This window comes from Choloepus didactylus, chromosome 2 (genome assembly GCF_015220235.1).
Source record: "Choloepus didactylus isolate mChoDid1 chromosome 2, mChoDid1.pri, whole genome shotgun sequence".
NCBI classification, from domain to species: domain Eukaryota; kingdom Metazoa; phylum Chordata; class Mammalia; order Pilosa; family Megalonychidae; genus Choloepus; species Choloepus didactylus.
This window is the reverse complement of record NC_051308.1, coordinates 178,715,679-178,732,451: the sequence shown is the minus strand read 5'-3', so window position 1 is coordinate 178,732,451 and position 16,773 is coordinate 178,715,679. Positions and strand designations below refer to the sequence as shown.

General features: G+C 38.1%; 1 protein-coding gene across 22 annotated transcripts in view; it reads left to right on the top strand.

The window, feature by feature from the left end:
• The window catches only part of SGIP1 (SH3GL interacting endocytic adaptor 1), a 220,898-nt gene that overhangs the window by 126,816 nt on the left and 77,309 nt on the right, over positions 1–16,773 (top strand). For 16 of the 22 annotated variants that reach the window (XM_037826970.1, XM_037826969.1, XM_037826971.1 and 13 more), the window contains one exon: positions 12,253–12,264. The exons of the other annotated variants lie outside the window; for them this stretch is intronic. In XM_037826970.1, coding sequence (XP_037682898.1) covers positions 12,253–12,264 — 12 coding nt within the window. The remainder of the gene's footprint in view (positions 1–12,252; positions 12,265–16,773) is intronic. 22 annotated transcript variants of the gene reach the window in all.

Genomic DNA, 16,773 nt, shown 5'->3' with positions numbered 1-16,773 from the left:
CCCTCCTTTCCCATTCCACCCCACACCCTCAGCTTTTCCCTCTGATAGGAGAACTTGGCTCTACCATTACTGTGATTCCCAAATATTTGTGATTTTTAATATTTTGATTAGGAGAGTGAGTTGTTTTTACTACTTTTGGGAAAGGTGGGCTCCTTTCTGGATTATGTAAGTGTAAAGAGAGGTTGTAACTAAGAACTTATTCTTGCCCTCTTCTAGAATAACTCTTGTGTATATGTTTCATAAATGAAACCATTCAGTAGAAATAGCTCTCTGAAATTCAGTTGGTGCCATGATAAAAATGACAAATGATTTGTACAACTTTAAATGTTCCCAGCCAAATGATCAAGTCGTCTGTACATCTACATTCTTCTCTTCAGGTGCTAAAAGAGAAATAAAACCTACACCAATTAATGATAGATCAGGATATTTCATATGGACTCTGCTTCTTATGCCATAACTGCATCCCTTCTCCCCTACCACAATTTATTTTGGTAGGAAGGATCTGGTCTACCATAACTTTATGCTTATCTCTATCATGTGCTTATCTCTGTGATTGCATTTACCCTAAAGAATATCATAGGCTTTCAAGCTAGCAGATATATATACACACACATACACAGAGAGATGATATATCTCTATATAAATATAAATATAAATATAAATATAAATATAAATGTATGTATATATGTGCCTCCCCCAACACATTTGAAATCCCTAGGGATAGGTTCTATCTTATGTCTGAATCCTGTCACAGGCTGTGTTCTCTAGGAAGCAGACGCCAAAACAAAGTTTATGTGCAAGATGTTTATTAAGGAGTGACCTTTGGATTGACAACTGTGTGGTGGCATGGGCAGAGGGAGACATTGAGCTGTTTTGCGTGCCCCAAAACAGTGCTAGCCCACCCCATTCAGGCAACCCCTGGAGCTTTAGAGCTAGAATAACTGATTCCAAGTTGTCCTGAGTTGGGTCAGGTTGGACGGGCCTTTATACGCTGTATCAATTAGTCATTACAGGAGGACCACACTTGGAAGGGGTGTGATGGCTCTCTGCAGCTGAGGCAGACCCCAAGGCATTGACAGTTGAAGGCTGTCTGCCAATAGCACTCATGGCAGCCTGTGAAGGGGATTTCTGCATGGCACAGTGTGGTGTTCACACAAACCCCCTGTACCTGTCATAAGGCCTTAGATATCATTGGCATTCAACAGATGCTTGTGAGTGAGTGACAAATATGTAAATGGTACCAGACCAGGGTGAGAGCACTGCGGCATGTCACCACCTTCTAGTCCTACTTCCGCCCATTAATAACACACTTCAGCTTCACCATACAATGCTTTACCTAGTTGTGCCCTCATCCTGGCCCATATTTCCATTTTGTTCAAACAAGTGGTGAAAAAAGGTCATCAAATACAATGCTGATTTTGAGAGGTGTGGGATGTCTACAGCTTTGTCTGGATTGACCCAAACCAGAAAACCTATCAGAGAGAGTGATGGGTTTAGTTTTGCAACTAGGGTTCCCACCTTCTCTTTCAAGTCCTTTCTGACTGTCTGTTTAAATAATTGTTTTAGAATTTTGAGTTACTAGGAGGCAGCTGTGTACTTACAGAAAGAGCATACTATGTAAATTCAGACAGCCTGAGCTCCAGGCCCAGATCTGCTGCATTCTGCCAGTGTAACTTCAGACAAGCCCCATAATTGTTCTGAGTCTCTGTTTCCTCATCTGTAAAGTGAGGGTAAGAATTGGTCTTCATAGAGTTTTTGTGCTGATTATTGTTGGTCTCTTGCAAGGTACACATTAGGACTCAGGTAATTACTGAATAAATTTATGAATGAAGCACACACAAGATCCTAGCAACAGTACCTGATATGTAATTCTTGCTCTGCAAATGTCCATTTCTTCATCACTAGTCTATGTATTTTTTAAAAACTCTACCTTTTTTGAGAGTCATGGCTCTGCTTCCCCATTTCCAGTCCTCAGTGCTGTTCTTAACATTTCCTAAAAAGTCCCTAAGAGTGAGCATTCTGTGTTTTCAAGTCCTGGACTTTAATTTATCTTTATCTGGAGGCTTGAATTCCATTTAAGGGGCTTGGGGCCCTCTTGTTGATCTTGGATTTGAATTCTGAACCAAATCTGGTCCACCTGTTACAGGAGCTATTTTTAAGTCAGTTTTTCTCCATACTGGACATTTGCAAATGGTCTTTCTTTAAACACAAATGGAAACTTTGTCCTTATCCCCAGAAGGAACTGAGGTATAGTGGAAAAGGTGTTGGGTTCTGAAACATCTGAACTCAACCTTCTGCTAGCAGTAACAGCTCAGACAAGTTACTTAAACCTACATATTTGAATCTCAGTTTCATGTCCAAAATGGAAATAACAAATGCCTATTTTAAAGGTTCTGCAGGTACAATGTAAAGATCATTCTTCCTAAAGGAGAAATTAGTAACAGAGATAGAAGCTGAATAGTTCTGTTTGCTTCACTTTATACTACCCTTCATCACATCATTCAAGAAATGGCTTTGTTCTGTAAAACTAGTTTCTGAAAGGAACTAGATAAAATAATAAGGGCAAGATTGGACTGTAAGAAAATAGGCATTTAGGGGAAAAAAAAAACAAAGTCAGAATTGAATCATAAAATTGATATATTGTTTCCTTTAAGGTAATTTCAGGGAGAGGGGAGTATACACTCATTCCAGTGATGTCATATTGGGCTCTGTCTGTTCTTAGGTGGGCAGTTTATAAAGCTTGTTCCTTGGTTTCTTCATCTGTAAATAAGTATAATTCCCACTCCTCCTTTACAGGGCTATTGTGAGGACTGGATGAGTTAATACATATAAAGTACTCATAACAGATACTATATTCAGAGATTGTTATCATCATCGTTGTTGTTGTTTTGTTGTTGTTAGAATTTCCTGCAGAGCCTGGGGCACATTTTTTATTAATAGTGATAAATCAGGAAATCCAAATAGCCAAAAGTCATTTATAGCCAAGACCAAGAATTATCCTAAGCAATCAAGCTGGGAAAAAGTGTCAATGAAAGCACTTTTCCTGTAGGCCTATGAACTGGCTTCGAAGTAATTCCAAAAGCATTCCTAAGTTGCTTTGAGAAATGGCAGCATCCCCTGAAAAAGTATAGTACTTCTTTAGAAGACTGTATTAAAATATGACATTGATGTGCCCACATGTGCAACAGCCATTTTAATATGCGTGTTTTGAGTCCCCCACCTTGTTTCATGGAGTATTTACTTGGTTTCCCACCCTCCTTCAAATCGCCAAGTATTTGTTGAGCACTCTCCATATAAAGGGCATTGTGCTAATATCATAAATATTGAACACACTTAGCTCACCCAACCTTCTTGCTAATACTCATAATTATAACTTTATAAGAAAACATGTTGTTAGCAGCACATGGAAGTTGAAATTCACCTTAAGGTCCAAATCCCAACCTGTCTTCACTTCATCCTGTGATTGAAGATCTGGTCTTCTATGGTCAGCTTCTTCTCTAGCCTCCATTTTAGGATCTCCTGGTTTCCTCACAGTACCCAGAGTCTCACAAGTGGGCATCTCCTCCATTTCTCCCACAACCCACCGGAGCACTGTCTCTGACACAGCTATAGCCATGTGCTTTGCCTGCCAAGTACTTTGAAACCTGTGGTTACCACAGCTCTATTGGAAATGAGGAGACGAATGCTATGGTTTACTTTCTGGTGCAATATCATTTTTTCCTTTCTTCGTGTGCTGTGCTTGATTCCTTTCCTTTTTGTTTTTTGGCAAGTGAAGAATCACTGCTGGCTTGCCTTGAGAAGCTGTCCTTAACTACAGCTATGCAGTCCCATCCTGAGTAAGAATTTTTGTTCTGGTGTAAGTCAGAACTAAGTTTGCATTCTAGCTCTGCCACTCATTAGCCGTAAGACCCTGGAGAAGTTACTTAACTCTTTAAGCCTGAGTTTAATCAAGTGTAAAATGAAGTTAATGATTCTCCCCACCTCATAAGACCATTGCAAGAATTAAGGAGGCAACACATGAAAGTACTTAGTACTTTGTAAGTTTATGTAAGTAAGGCCCAATAGAAGTAATAATAGCTATTATTAATTAGAGCAACATTAGAATATCTCGTAGTGACTACTCTTAATTGTCCATTTAGGTCACAGACCACTTTGAGAACTTAAGATGATCACGGTGGGGGTAGTGATGGCGGCTGCCAAAACTTGTTGGTTGCTGACTGTGGGTCAGGTACTTCACATGCACTAATTCATTTATGCTAGCAATAGCCCTCTGAGATAGGTACTATTATTACCCCCATTTTACAGGTGAGAACATTGAGGTATTGAGGGATTAATGGACTCACACAAGGTTTCAGAGCCGTAAGTGAAGTTCCTGGGATTTAAACCCAGAAATTCTGGTTTCTAATTCAAAATTTTTAATCACTAAATTATACTGCCTCTGAGGAAAACTATCAGCTCTAGTTCCAGGAAAAAAAAAGTCATTAGCTCATTAGAACATTTTACATACAATTTTTGAATACTCACCAGCCCTTTAGAGGCTATATATAGATGCAGGCAGGATCCATGTCTCAGGCTCAAAAGCCCACATTGAGGCTTTCTTCCCAGTTAAGGCAACCTACAGACACCCCTTTCCTAAGGTGCTTCATATGCTGTCCCATGTGAAAGGAGAGCAAGGTTAAGCCAACAGCCTCAATTGCTGCTATGTCAAATGTGATTTCTAATTTATTAAAATTCATTTTATATTAAGACTTCATGAATGCAGCTACCTTTGTTTTAAATGTAATAAAATACCTCATTTTTATATGACTCATTTACTTCAGTTCCCCTAATCAATCAACCAGCAAGTTTTTATTGTATCTATATTTGCATTTTATACATGCCCAGTCATGATGGGGAGAGAAGCAGTTAGTAGCAACACTGTTAAGCAGGCAGAAAAATCAGGGGGCTGCTGAAGGTTAGAGGGCCAGGACTCAAGCTCCAGCATTCTGCCTCCTTTCTGCCTAGTTAAAAACATGAAATGTTTTCTCATCTACAGAGTAAAGGTCTGAGATTCAGTTATCTTTATAATCCCTCTCAGCTCTAACACGCTGCTTGTATTCTGGCCTAATAATTCTCTGTGGGCGGCTCTACATTTTAGGGGACAGGTGTGGCCAGGAGACCAGGTAAGAGAACATGTCCTTGAAGCCCATTGGTTAAATAGGTAGACCAGAGGCTTTAGGATCTGTATCTTATTATCTATGTCCTTGGGCAAGTACCTTAACTCTGAATCTCAGATCCCTGCTTCTGTAAAATGGGAACACTAATATCTAACTTCTTAGTATTGTCATAAAGATTATAGGAGATAATGTTGTAAAAACACCTGATCCTGTGCCTGCCACCCAGGAGGGGCTCAATGACTATTGGTTCCCTTTCCAGCTCTGCTCTCCTTTTCCTTGAGTTCAGAGCTTTGTGGGAGGCATAAAGAAGATAAAAATAGCAAGGGAGGACTTGAGCAGAGTCAAGGCGAAGGCTGATAGAAATGAAGTGAGTAGGAGTCAACCTATTCTGACATGTGTGTTAGTGCCTCTTCCCCTTCCCCAATAAAAGTCAGTGATGTGAGGAATTAAAGAATTTGACATTGAGCTATGAAGGAGCATTTAGCTGAATCTTGTTCCTGGAGATTTGCAACCCATAAAGGAGCTATGTAATCAAAAAAAAAAAGGTGGGAAAAGGGAGACAGTTTTGAACTGGAGACATTCTGGTGCTTTTTGCCTGTTCCAGGTGTCCCACCCACCCTCTCACCCCAAATTAGCCTGCCAGAGAGCAAAATCCACGAATTTGCTGCTGCTTGGTAACACACCCCCTTTCCTGCCCTCACTTTGGCAGAAGGTCCAGCACCCCATTGAGTTCAGCAAAAACAAAGAGTCATCAGTGGGGGAGAAGAGCTCCAGCCTCCTACACGCTGGCATTTATTTTCTCCCCGGTGGAAATGCTGCAGGGTGCAGGGTGCAGGACTGCAAGCACTCTGGCTAAGTGCACGGCCCAGACTCAAGTGCAGGGAATCAGAGGGAAGAGGCTCAGCTTGGCATCTCCTCATCAAGGAGATCTTCATAGGATAAACATGATTTGAGTTGGGCCTAGACCAGGAATATCAAGCCTGGAATATATAAACCACCAATCCTCTCTTCCAACCCCTTAGCAGAACAGTGCAACTAGATTCCAGATATAGTCTGAGAACCTCCCTGTGTATAGAGCTGCAGACAACCCCACCAAACCCAGCCAGAATTGGCACATGGAATGAAACTTATTTTCTAGGCCTTATTGAGAAAGATGGAGAATATGGTTGGGCCTCTTTCTTTTCTAACATATGTTCTCTTCCCTGCATTTTAGTAAATACAAACATTAGTTTTGTATCTGATATGTGTGTGTTCTTTCCTTCATTACTAAATTTCTTCTTAGGGAATTCACCATTGCTTCCATTTCCTGATCTTTAAAACAAAGATATCATTTTCTGAACCTTTTATTCCCCCTTACTTTGATAAGAAGAAATCCCTGAGTTGTCATGTGTTTTGAACTCCTTGAAAATGGGCAGACTTCTCTAAAGTTTTGAATAAATGAAATCATGCAGTATGTAAAAAAAAAAAAATAAAGAAAGAAAGAAAATGGGCAGAAAATGAATTGAATCTGGAGCACCTTTGTCATTATTTCTCAAATAAATGTTGGTTTGTACCCTTTGAATACATGGTTTTTTGCTTCCCTTTGTGAGGTATAAGCATTAGCATTTCTTTGCATTATTCCAAATTCTTAAATCATGTTCTTTTGTCTCAGGCAACGTGACCTGATTTGGGGTTCTGGAAACATGATCACTGTGATTAGAGAACAGAAACACTCAATTTCTGTCACCAACTTAATCTGATTGAATGAGACAATATATTCACAATACTGACACATAAAAACATGTTAAAATGGGCTTACCAGAGGTAGCAGATCTTGAATTATATTATTTGGGTTACAATGCTAATTGTAAACCAAAAAAGCTAATTTTTATATCTTTAAGGTCTTCTGCCTTGGTTGTAAGTTAGTCCTACTGGAATAGAGTTTAGAATTGGTTTATGGTGTTTTTATTAACTAATAGCTATAATTAGGGTAAAATGTGCTCTCTAAAGAAGCAATCAATTTAGGAAATATATTTTCCAGCTAAGCATAAGTTGTGAGCAGTTCACTGAGTTTTGGGCTTATCTTGCATTCCACCCAGTGGGCATTTGCTTCAGAGCCTACAACATTGCATGACACACAGTAGGCTCTCATAAATGATGGATGGATGGGTGTGTGGATAGATGGATGTTCTTCACTATGGGAAATTATCTGGAATTTGAGATTTAGCTGTGATACAATGCAGTTTATATTCCCCCGTATTATTTTATGAGGGAAGCAAACCTATGGTTCTCAGTTTCTTCTGATCTTTTCCCCTTCAACTCATTACTGGATAGAAGAGCCAATATGAGCAATAATTCTTGTTTCTTCCCTTACAATTTATAGATTCTTTTTAAAAATCCATTAATGAGTTCTTTTCTGTGGGTACTGGCTCTTTGCCATAATTTTCCTCCCCTAATCCTCACATGCCAGTCATTTATCTGTTTCCTCATCTAAAGCTTCAGGTTTCAATCATTTAGTGGCCCTTGGACCCAGAGGGCAAAGGAATAGATTTTATTATCTTTCTTATACTATTATACTTATTTTAATACTATTATTCATATGCTTACAAAAACTCCTGAAGATGATTTCTGTGCCATAAATAATCTACAGCAATGAATGTAAATTTTTAATTGTTTTAGAAAAAAATCTTATATGAATCACCCACGTAATGATCAAGTATTTCAGAAACTGTTTCTCCAGAAACGTGGAGAAATCTCATTTCTAAAGAAAATGAAGATGAGATTTCTTTCTCTCTCATATGTATGTTGAGAGGTTGGCCACGAACTGCCCATGGACTTAGGACCTATCGCTGTGAGGCAGCTACCGATGCAGCAGGGGTGGGTAACTGTGCACGCCAGCCTGAGCAGCTTGTCTTGATGTGAGCAATAGAGAGGGACGGCAAAATGGACTGACCGCACTCTGTTTTGCCTAATTGAAACTCCCTTTCCACTTCCTAACCTAAGTGGAACAACCGCCTACTCCCCACCACCACATTTTTTTTTTTTTTAACATGGCACGGGGGGAATCAAACTGAGTTTCCAGATAGAAGTGGAAAGCCTATGTCACACCCAGGCTTTCTCTGCCATTGTTTCATCTGTTTCATCTATGCCTCATCTCAGGAACCAATTACCAAACATCCACATCTAAGAATCCCTGGTATGTAACAAGAGTAAGCTGCACTGGAACAGAGTGAAGCCAAAGTCTTACAGTGGCCTTTAAGGCTTTCATAGTCAGCCCTTCACCATCCTCAGACTAACACCTACCACTCGTCTTTCCCTTTCTTCTCCTCCCTGGCACCCTCTTCCCCCAAATAGCTGCATGGTGAGCTCCCTCAGGTCGCCTTCTCAATGAGGCCTCCCTTATCACCTTATTTAAAATCACAAAACACTCTTCCCCAGTGTTCCTGAGCCCCTTTGCTTTTTTAAAAAAAAACTGCATTTATTCCCTTCTAAAATAATACATATTTTGCTTATTATATTTATTATTTATTGTCTATCCCCTCCCCTAAAAAAAATATAAGCTCTGTGGAGCTTTTTCTGGTCTGTTGTTTTCATTGTTTTGTTTGCTAATGTATCCCAAATGCCTAGAATAATCTGGTATTTATTTAGATGTTCAAAATGTTGAGATTTGAATAAATAAATAAATAATCCTTTCGCTCCTTATGAATATCTGAGTAGTAACTAACTGATAGGAAGTGGTTGTGTTTATAAGAGAACTCCATTGGTTAAAATATAAAGATTCAGAGTACAGCCATACTATATTTAAGGTCAAGCAATTTAAACTCTTAAAAGACTTAAAAATTAGACCTGACTTTTGTTTCTTGATTCTACCACATGAAGCTTGATGCCAGAAATTAACAGTTCCTTATTAAGTAGGCAGGGGTGTTTTCAGAGCACAAAACTTCCATCTAAGGATAACTGAAACTCTGGTGTTTATTTTCTCCATTCACCTCTGTTAGCTTTGGCTCAGGGTCTTAAACAGAATTTGATTTCAAGTGTTACTGATTTCCAGCCCCTCGTGCGGAAATGCAGGCTTCAGCAAGGCCTGACTTGAATGGTCACTTGCATTCCAAAGTGATTTGGGCTAATAACAGCCAGAGAGATTCTCCATTTGCAGGGGGCAGGGGTCTGTGGGTTCCTTGAAAGCTATTGATAATAAGATGAGCTGCCTTTCAGAGAGGCTTTAAGTTAGAGAAATGAGTTTTCTCAGGCCATGGAACATAAAAATTCCAATACTTAGGGGGCATACAGTGGTTATATTTTAGGTGTATGTTCTGCCCAATCCACAAATTCACTCATTCTATTTCTATTTACAAGTAAGCCCTGAGGTATGCCTTATATCTCTTTTCCAATCCTTTTGTTTCTCTTTTCCGTAATTAAAAATCAACAAGGAAGCTATTAGCTCATTTTAAATCAAGAAATATCTTTGTTTTTTCCCCTCAAGAGAGTTGCCTTGTTTGTGGTAGTGTTTTGTTTTCTTTTGTTTTTAACATCTGAAGCAACTCTTAAGCCAAGATGCCATTGTCTAGGTATTGATAGCTGCGAACAATTAAAGCAGAGCAGCATATTTAATAAGGATGGTTTTGTAATAATCATATACCCTGGGGTGGGAAAATGTAGGGAGGAAGAAAAGAGTAAACCTTATCATTTGTGTGTTCAACTTTATCCTTCTGATTTTAATTAAATAAAATGCATTTGATTCTAGAAAAAGTTTAAGAAATTTGCCTTGTTATCAGAGTTTAATTCCAAGGACTCAAGCATGTCTAGAAACACTCACTCACTCTGAGAAGCTCAGTCTCTAGACTGCTATGGTAGACAGACATGATCTATTTAACTCTTTCCACTGGAAAGATCCAAGATTATTTTCCAGGTTCTGTGATCTGTGTACATTTATCTCCTTGGTTTCTAGATTCCAATGCTGACAAGGTCCTGAAAGTGGGTTCACTCTGTTTAGGGAACTTGGGGTCTGCCAGGAGCCCACCGCTGCCCAGGGTTTCTGGAGTTAGACAAGCTGGGATCCAGTCCTGGCTTTGTTCCTTAGTAACCATGTAAACTTGGAACTGATCTGAGCCTCCATTTCCTCTTGAGTAAATTAGAGATAATAATGACCCCAACCTCATAAGGTAAAATAAGTGTTCAATAAATCTTAGGCTTTTAATACTTATACAACAGTCCTACCAGGTAGTGATTATCCCTGCTTTACAAATTATGGAATTGAGACACAGTGTAACTTGTCCAAAGTCAAACAGAAAATAAGAAGTTGAGCCAATTTGAACATGTAAAAAACCCATGCTCTTCCTTCCACCCTTTTAAAACTTCTTGATTTTAACCTGAAAATATTTTTTTTTTTTTTTTTTTTTTTGTCTGTAGACTGAGAACCAGAACCTTGTTAATAATTTTCAACTTCTCTGTGCTACTTACTCAAGGGTCTGGATCTGAAAGTAGTACCAAGGATATGGCCACTATCATCTTCCTCAGTGAATCTGAAGCATTAGTTTCTTGCAGTAGGAGAAAATTCCATCCTAAAGATCTGATCAGACAAATCTAAACTAATGTGTGTGCAAAGCTGTGCCACTTCCTTGGAGTCTTTGTAACCTGTGTTAGCACTTGAAGTCACTAATGGGCAGAGATCAACAGTTAAGTAGGAGTTAAGCTATAAGTAGGAACTGGTTGAAGGCCACATCCATTGGGCCATATACAATTCAGCATTATTTCAGAGAGGAAATGAATTTCCATATTTCAAAAGATATTGTGCTTCAAACATTTGTATAATGCTTTAATGACCCCTGAAAAAGGAATTCATGAACATGTTTTGAATGCCCACTCTGTGCCTAGCTCTATGTTTGGGGCTAGAGGGAGTCCATACATAACCATTATTATAAACTAATAATCAACTGGAGACAAGTATCTAAATAATACAGAACACAATAAGGACTGCAATAAATATACTAGCAATGTGTTCCTTTATTTTCCCTGAGGCCAATAAATGCTAGGCAAATAGAAGGTCTTCAGTATTTGTTTATTATTTTGAACAAAAGGAATGTGCTGTGATCAAACAAGAGAAGGAAACAATTTATTCTGACTGGGGAGCTTGTAGAAGGCCTTTTAGAAGCAATGTTATTGTCCTTGAAAAATGAATAGGATTTTGGGAGAGAGGGAGAAGGAAGCAAAGGCTGAAGAAGCAGCTTGAGCAGAAGGCAGAGAAGCATGAGTGCACTTCATATTCAGGGAATATCAAGGAGGGTCTGCAGCTAGGAGCAGGTTTCATAGAAAGACAAGAGTGGAAGATGAGGGCATGAAGGTAAGCTGGAGTCCATCAAGAAGGCATTAAATACCATAGAATGAAGTTTGAATTCTATTTTCTGAATAATAGGGAGTTTTTGGAGGACACAGTAATATATTCACATCACCATGTTTGGAAAATAATTCCAGGCATAGTGCATGGATGGATTTAGGAAATTAAACTGGAAATAGGACTATCGACCTGAACCTAGGAGGCTTGTGGAGTACTGTCAGCAAGAGATGATGAAGCCTTCACTAAGACAGTTGCTGAAGAAAACAAAGAACATTCTGAGGAACCCAAGACCCATCATCAGGGAAAGAATTTGTCAACTAATTGCTTATGGGGTTTGGGGGGAAATGAAAGAGTAGGCTCAAAGAAGAGCTGATGGTTCTAGCCAAGGAGTCTTGAAAGAAGAAGACAGGTACAAGGTCCTAGTGAGAATGGACTTGCTGTAAAATCTCATGCTTTGGTTTCTTGACCATCCTGGCTGCAATGTGCTAATGGCAGTGTCCAACTCTTTCAATATCACGAGGCCTAATTTTCTGCTTTCAAGGCAGAAATCCATTTGACAAATGTAAACCATTCAAAAGGAAGCTCAGAATGTGCTCGGATGGAGGCCACACCCATACCCTATATAGCTTGAAATGACTGTATGAGACACTGATAAGAAACCTTTAGAATAGCAGTGCCTTAGAGAGTTGTCTTAAAATTATTCTGAGCTTTGAGCTGATTCTTCTTGAGAACATATTTCATCTATTTTTTCTTTATTTTTCCTCCCCATGCCTACGCTCTTAGAGGAAAAGTCCGGTAAGAAGTAATAAGTTCTTTCCGCGTTTTGGCCAAGCATTATTTATTCTGTTCATTTTCACCATCTGTGTATCTAATGACTGACTGTGTTTAACACCTAAACAAGATTTTGAATTTTAAAAACAAACCTTTGTGAACCAGGGCAAGGTCTAATTATGCCGCATGGGGAAAAAAAGGAAGTAGGTTGCTAAGTGATTTTCCAACCCTGTTATTAAGGACCATGAGGCAATTTTGTAAAGATTCACCTCTGCCTCAATCACAGGCAAATGATCAAATATTTTAGGTACTAAATTTCATTTATTGCAGCTTCCATTTGAATTAGTCAAGCTACATATGCATACCATGAGCTAGGCCAAAAATTTTTAAGTGAATGCCCTAAGAGAGGGGTGTTTTGTTTGTTGGCTTTGCTGATTTTTGAGATATTCCATCCTGGCATTGTCAGAACTGAACAAGAAGATCTTTATCAACTGTAAATCACCTCCTGCACATTACTTTTTAGTATTAGTGGGTGATTTTTAGTGGCAGCAAAAACCTGGTATGATGTACCTACATCTTTTTTTTTTTTTACTTTTGAGCAACACTGAAACAGATCTATTAAAGATTAGTGTTCCCTTCTCAGCCTAGTTTATTTGGAGCATGTTCCTAGGATGCTGATGCATGGCCTGACACAGGTGACCTCTCCATGGAAAATATGAAAATATTGTGCTTCTGTGTTAACAGGACTGGGAAGTGGTTGGTTGGTTCTGCATAACTCATCTAAGTGGATGCTGCAATAACTGCTATAATCTCTTACCCTGCACCTATTGACCCAAATCTGGCAGTCTCTGTACCACATGCCAGACACTGGACACAAAGAAAAGCTATATGACAGAAGGAAGAAGGAGCAGCAGGCACAGAAGGAAAAAAAAAAAGTGGAATCAAAATATTACAGTTTATCAAAATGTGGGTCCCAGGTCTTTTTACTGCAAAAATAAAACAAGAATTTATTACTATTATTGCTCTTAAACTAAATGGCCCACTTCTAAGTAATTGAGAGTTGTCTGTGTATTGCATTCCAGGTGGCAGTAAATATTGTTGGTTCACTTTAGTAGCTATTCCTTAATTTTACCAATTTTGTTTGTTCTCCTTTCACTGAATTATCCAAATTTGGCCAATTTGGTCATTTTAAATATTGGCAGGACAGCGTGACCTGAAGTTTGGCTGTGGTGCCTTCAAAATTCTCTGTTCCTCATTGCTTTTTTTCTTGTCCTCCTTACAGCAACTTTAATTACAATTACACCTTTTTATTTTTAGTTGTTGTGCCTTTAAGGATGTCTTCCCCCTTCTTCCTTGCTTCATTTTCCTTTGTCCACCTTGTTGATTTCCTCACCCTGGTCAACTTCTAATGACAGCATGGTCAGTGACTGGTTCTTTGTTTCTCTTCCCAAATGGAATTTTGAAAGATCATCTCAACCATGTCCTATTGGAAATGATGGGTATTTGCTGTAATCTGACTTGTAAGTCATACAGGAACAAGTTTGAATATAGACCAACACCTACTATAATGGGACACAGATGCTTGCCACATAGTTTATCTGTCTTCATCCTAAAGCATTTAAAAACAAATGGGAATATTGGGTTAGATCATAATAATTAACATAATAATCATATATTCATTCTAATTCTTTCCTGGAAAATTTCTAAACTGAATCACTGAATTTGTCATGAATAGACTATATAAAAATAATATTTGTTTAGTGTTTTGAAGCTTATCAAGCATTTTCTTCACCTTCCCCCAAAGCACTGGAATTAGCCAATGAGAATGTAAAACTTTAAAAGCTAAGGCTGGTTGTTTAGCAAATTTGACACGTAAGAGAGGTAAAGGTTGATTACTTTCTTTTATAAATATCTTAAAACACCTGACCCACATTGTCTAAAACTAAGGTATCCTAGTGAATTTAAGTTAATCCTTTTATGCAAAACATAACACAGCAAGACAAAACTGTGGTGTAGCATAAGGACACTGTCGAGACTATAAGAACATTAGGTTGCAGTATTTCAGGGAGACATATCCATATTGCAAGTTATTTAAATTATGGATATATAACATGTTCTTACCAAAATCTTCATTCTGGTGACCAAATCATAAATTAGCAGTGTTCACCTACTTTGAAAATTGCTTGAAAATACAAAGTAAGGATAATCTATCTCTTAAGTTGAACACCAAAATAAAAGTAGAGGAGGAAAATAAAATGTTTTCCAAAAGCTTCTCCAGGATGCATCAGAAGACCAAAAGAAATTAGGAATTGAACAATTAATGTTTAATTAGGGATGTGAGAAGTTTGTTCAGAAAACGAGTAGACTAATTGGAAACTACTGTTAGAGTAAGCGGGTTTAGAAATAGAGTAATAATAACAGCAGGTAAAATTTACTGAGAGCTTATTATGTGCAATACAAATGCTTGCAATCAGAGACAAATTGGCCACCTGCAGATTTTGAACAACTGCACAGGTGTTTTGTTTGGTTGTGCCGTTAAAAACAATTTTATTTTAACCCACATTTTAAAACCAGATTTCAAATTTAAAAATCTGGATGTGCATCTTCTCTCAACAACTCTGAAGAACTGGCAGTACGAGGTCCATATTCCTGCACAGCAGTCTTGGGGAGGGCCTGAGCTACTCGCACCTGCCCTTACACGCAGCACCCCCTGCCCCTTACACTTATAAGCATTTGGGTTTGTATCTTTAGCTTATAGACTGTATCAAGACCAGACACCGAATCAATTTCCTTCCACCTTTGAAGCAAATTCTATATACTGGCAAAACAAAAATAGAATGCTAAAGGCTTCGAAGGTCTTGGGAAATGACAGGGAAAAGGATTAAATAAAACTTTTAACAGGCAAAGACGCTTCAATAATGATTTTGCTGTCCTTGTCCAGCAGTGCCTACAGCTGCTTTGGACTCCTTAATGGAGGTAATTAACATATATAAAGCCCTTCAAATTGACTTCAAGAGTTCTTTTTCTTTTTAATGTTTCAGATAGGTTTTAATTATAGACTTGAGGTCTTCTGGGGCTGCACTTTGCACAGTTCCTAGCTGGGTCTTAGGGATTCTGGTTAATCAAGCTATGACTACATGAATTTGAACAGCTGTTCCCTCAAAAGATTGTAGTAATGATGGCATTTTGCAAATGCAATTTCCAAAATGTTCTTCTATAAGGATGTCTTTTATTAGAAAAGTACAAACATGAACTATTGATTTTAAAAACCTAGGTTTTCAATTAACTGGAAATTAATATATGACTTAATATGGGAATTAACATAATTGAAATTATTTTGAAAAGTGTTTTTAGTCTATAATCTTAAATTAATAAATTATTTTGATTTTAAAATTCTGCCTCTAAATAGATGCAGTCTGCATTTATTTTGTATTATTTTTTCAAACTTTCATCTTAGTATTTCACTTTTAATCACCTTTTTGCTGTGTTTTATGCTTCTTTTAAAAAGGAATTGTTTCCCATGAAATTGCATCAGAAGCCATAATTTCCCATGAATTCTTCTTTGGAGAGTAACTTTAGACTGGGCATTAAAGAAAAGTAGAGTCTAAATAGTCACATGAAAGTGTCTGAATTTCTCTCACAACACAGTATGGATTAGTAAATAAAAGGATTTAAGCCTAGAAACACATATTTATAAATGTTGTAAATACTTATAAAGTATTTATAAATACACTTATAAAATGCCCTTTATTTCTGATTTTATTTAAATTGCATGAATGCATATAAACAGATTTTTGAGAAAGTTGAGATCCAAATGGTGCAGTGACTGAAAAATACGATGAATAATAATGTCTAAAATATTACAAATAAAATTGACTAGAGTAAATATGTCTAGAGTCCTAACTACTTTTAAAACTAGTCTATTTCACAATTCCTGAACTTTAGCCGCAATCTCTCTCTGCTTTGGGATTCCTCCAACAAAGTCATGCTGTCTGCTTTAGATGGATCTAAATTCTGTCTTGTTTCTGCCCAATTACTAGCTGCGTGCCAAAGCCTCACTTTTCGTCTGTCATAAAGGTTGTTGGACTAGATAGCCATAGAGGTCACTCCCAGTTATAAAAGGCTATAGGTTTTTGTTTCCTGTCTCTCTTCTGGAGAGTGGAAACATCCTCCTCATTTGAGCAACCTCCTAGCAATTTTTGTGTTTGTGCTCCTGGCCAGAGTTTTGGGATTTGGCCAATACTGGGTCCCAAGTAGTCTCTGGTGAGTTCATGGGTTAGCCCATATCCTGAAAGTTAAATTCTGGCTAGCATCTTTTTCCTCACTCACATCCTAGTCACTCTTGTTATAGCAGAAGGATCCTAAAAAGGGAGAGCAATCAGAGATTGTTGGGGCCAATTGATAGCAACCGTAATCAAGGTTTGAGGAGTGAAAGAAAGAAAAGTAGAATGTTAGCTTGTTTTATTTTTCCAGGCAACATCTGGTCTACCATATTCTATTGTTGCCCATCAGTTTCCATTATTCCCCACTGTG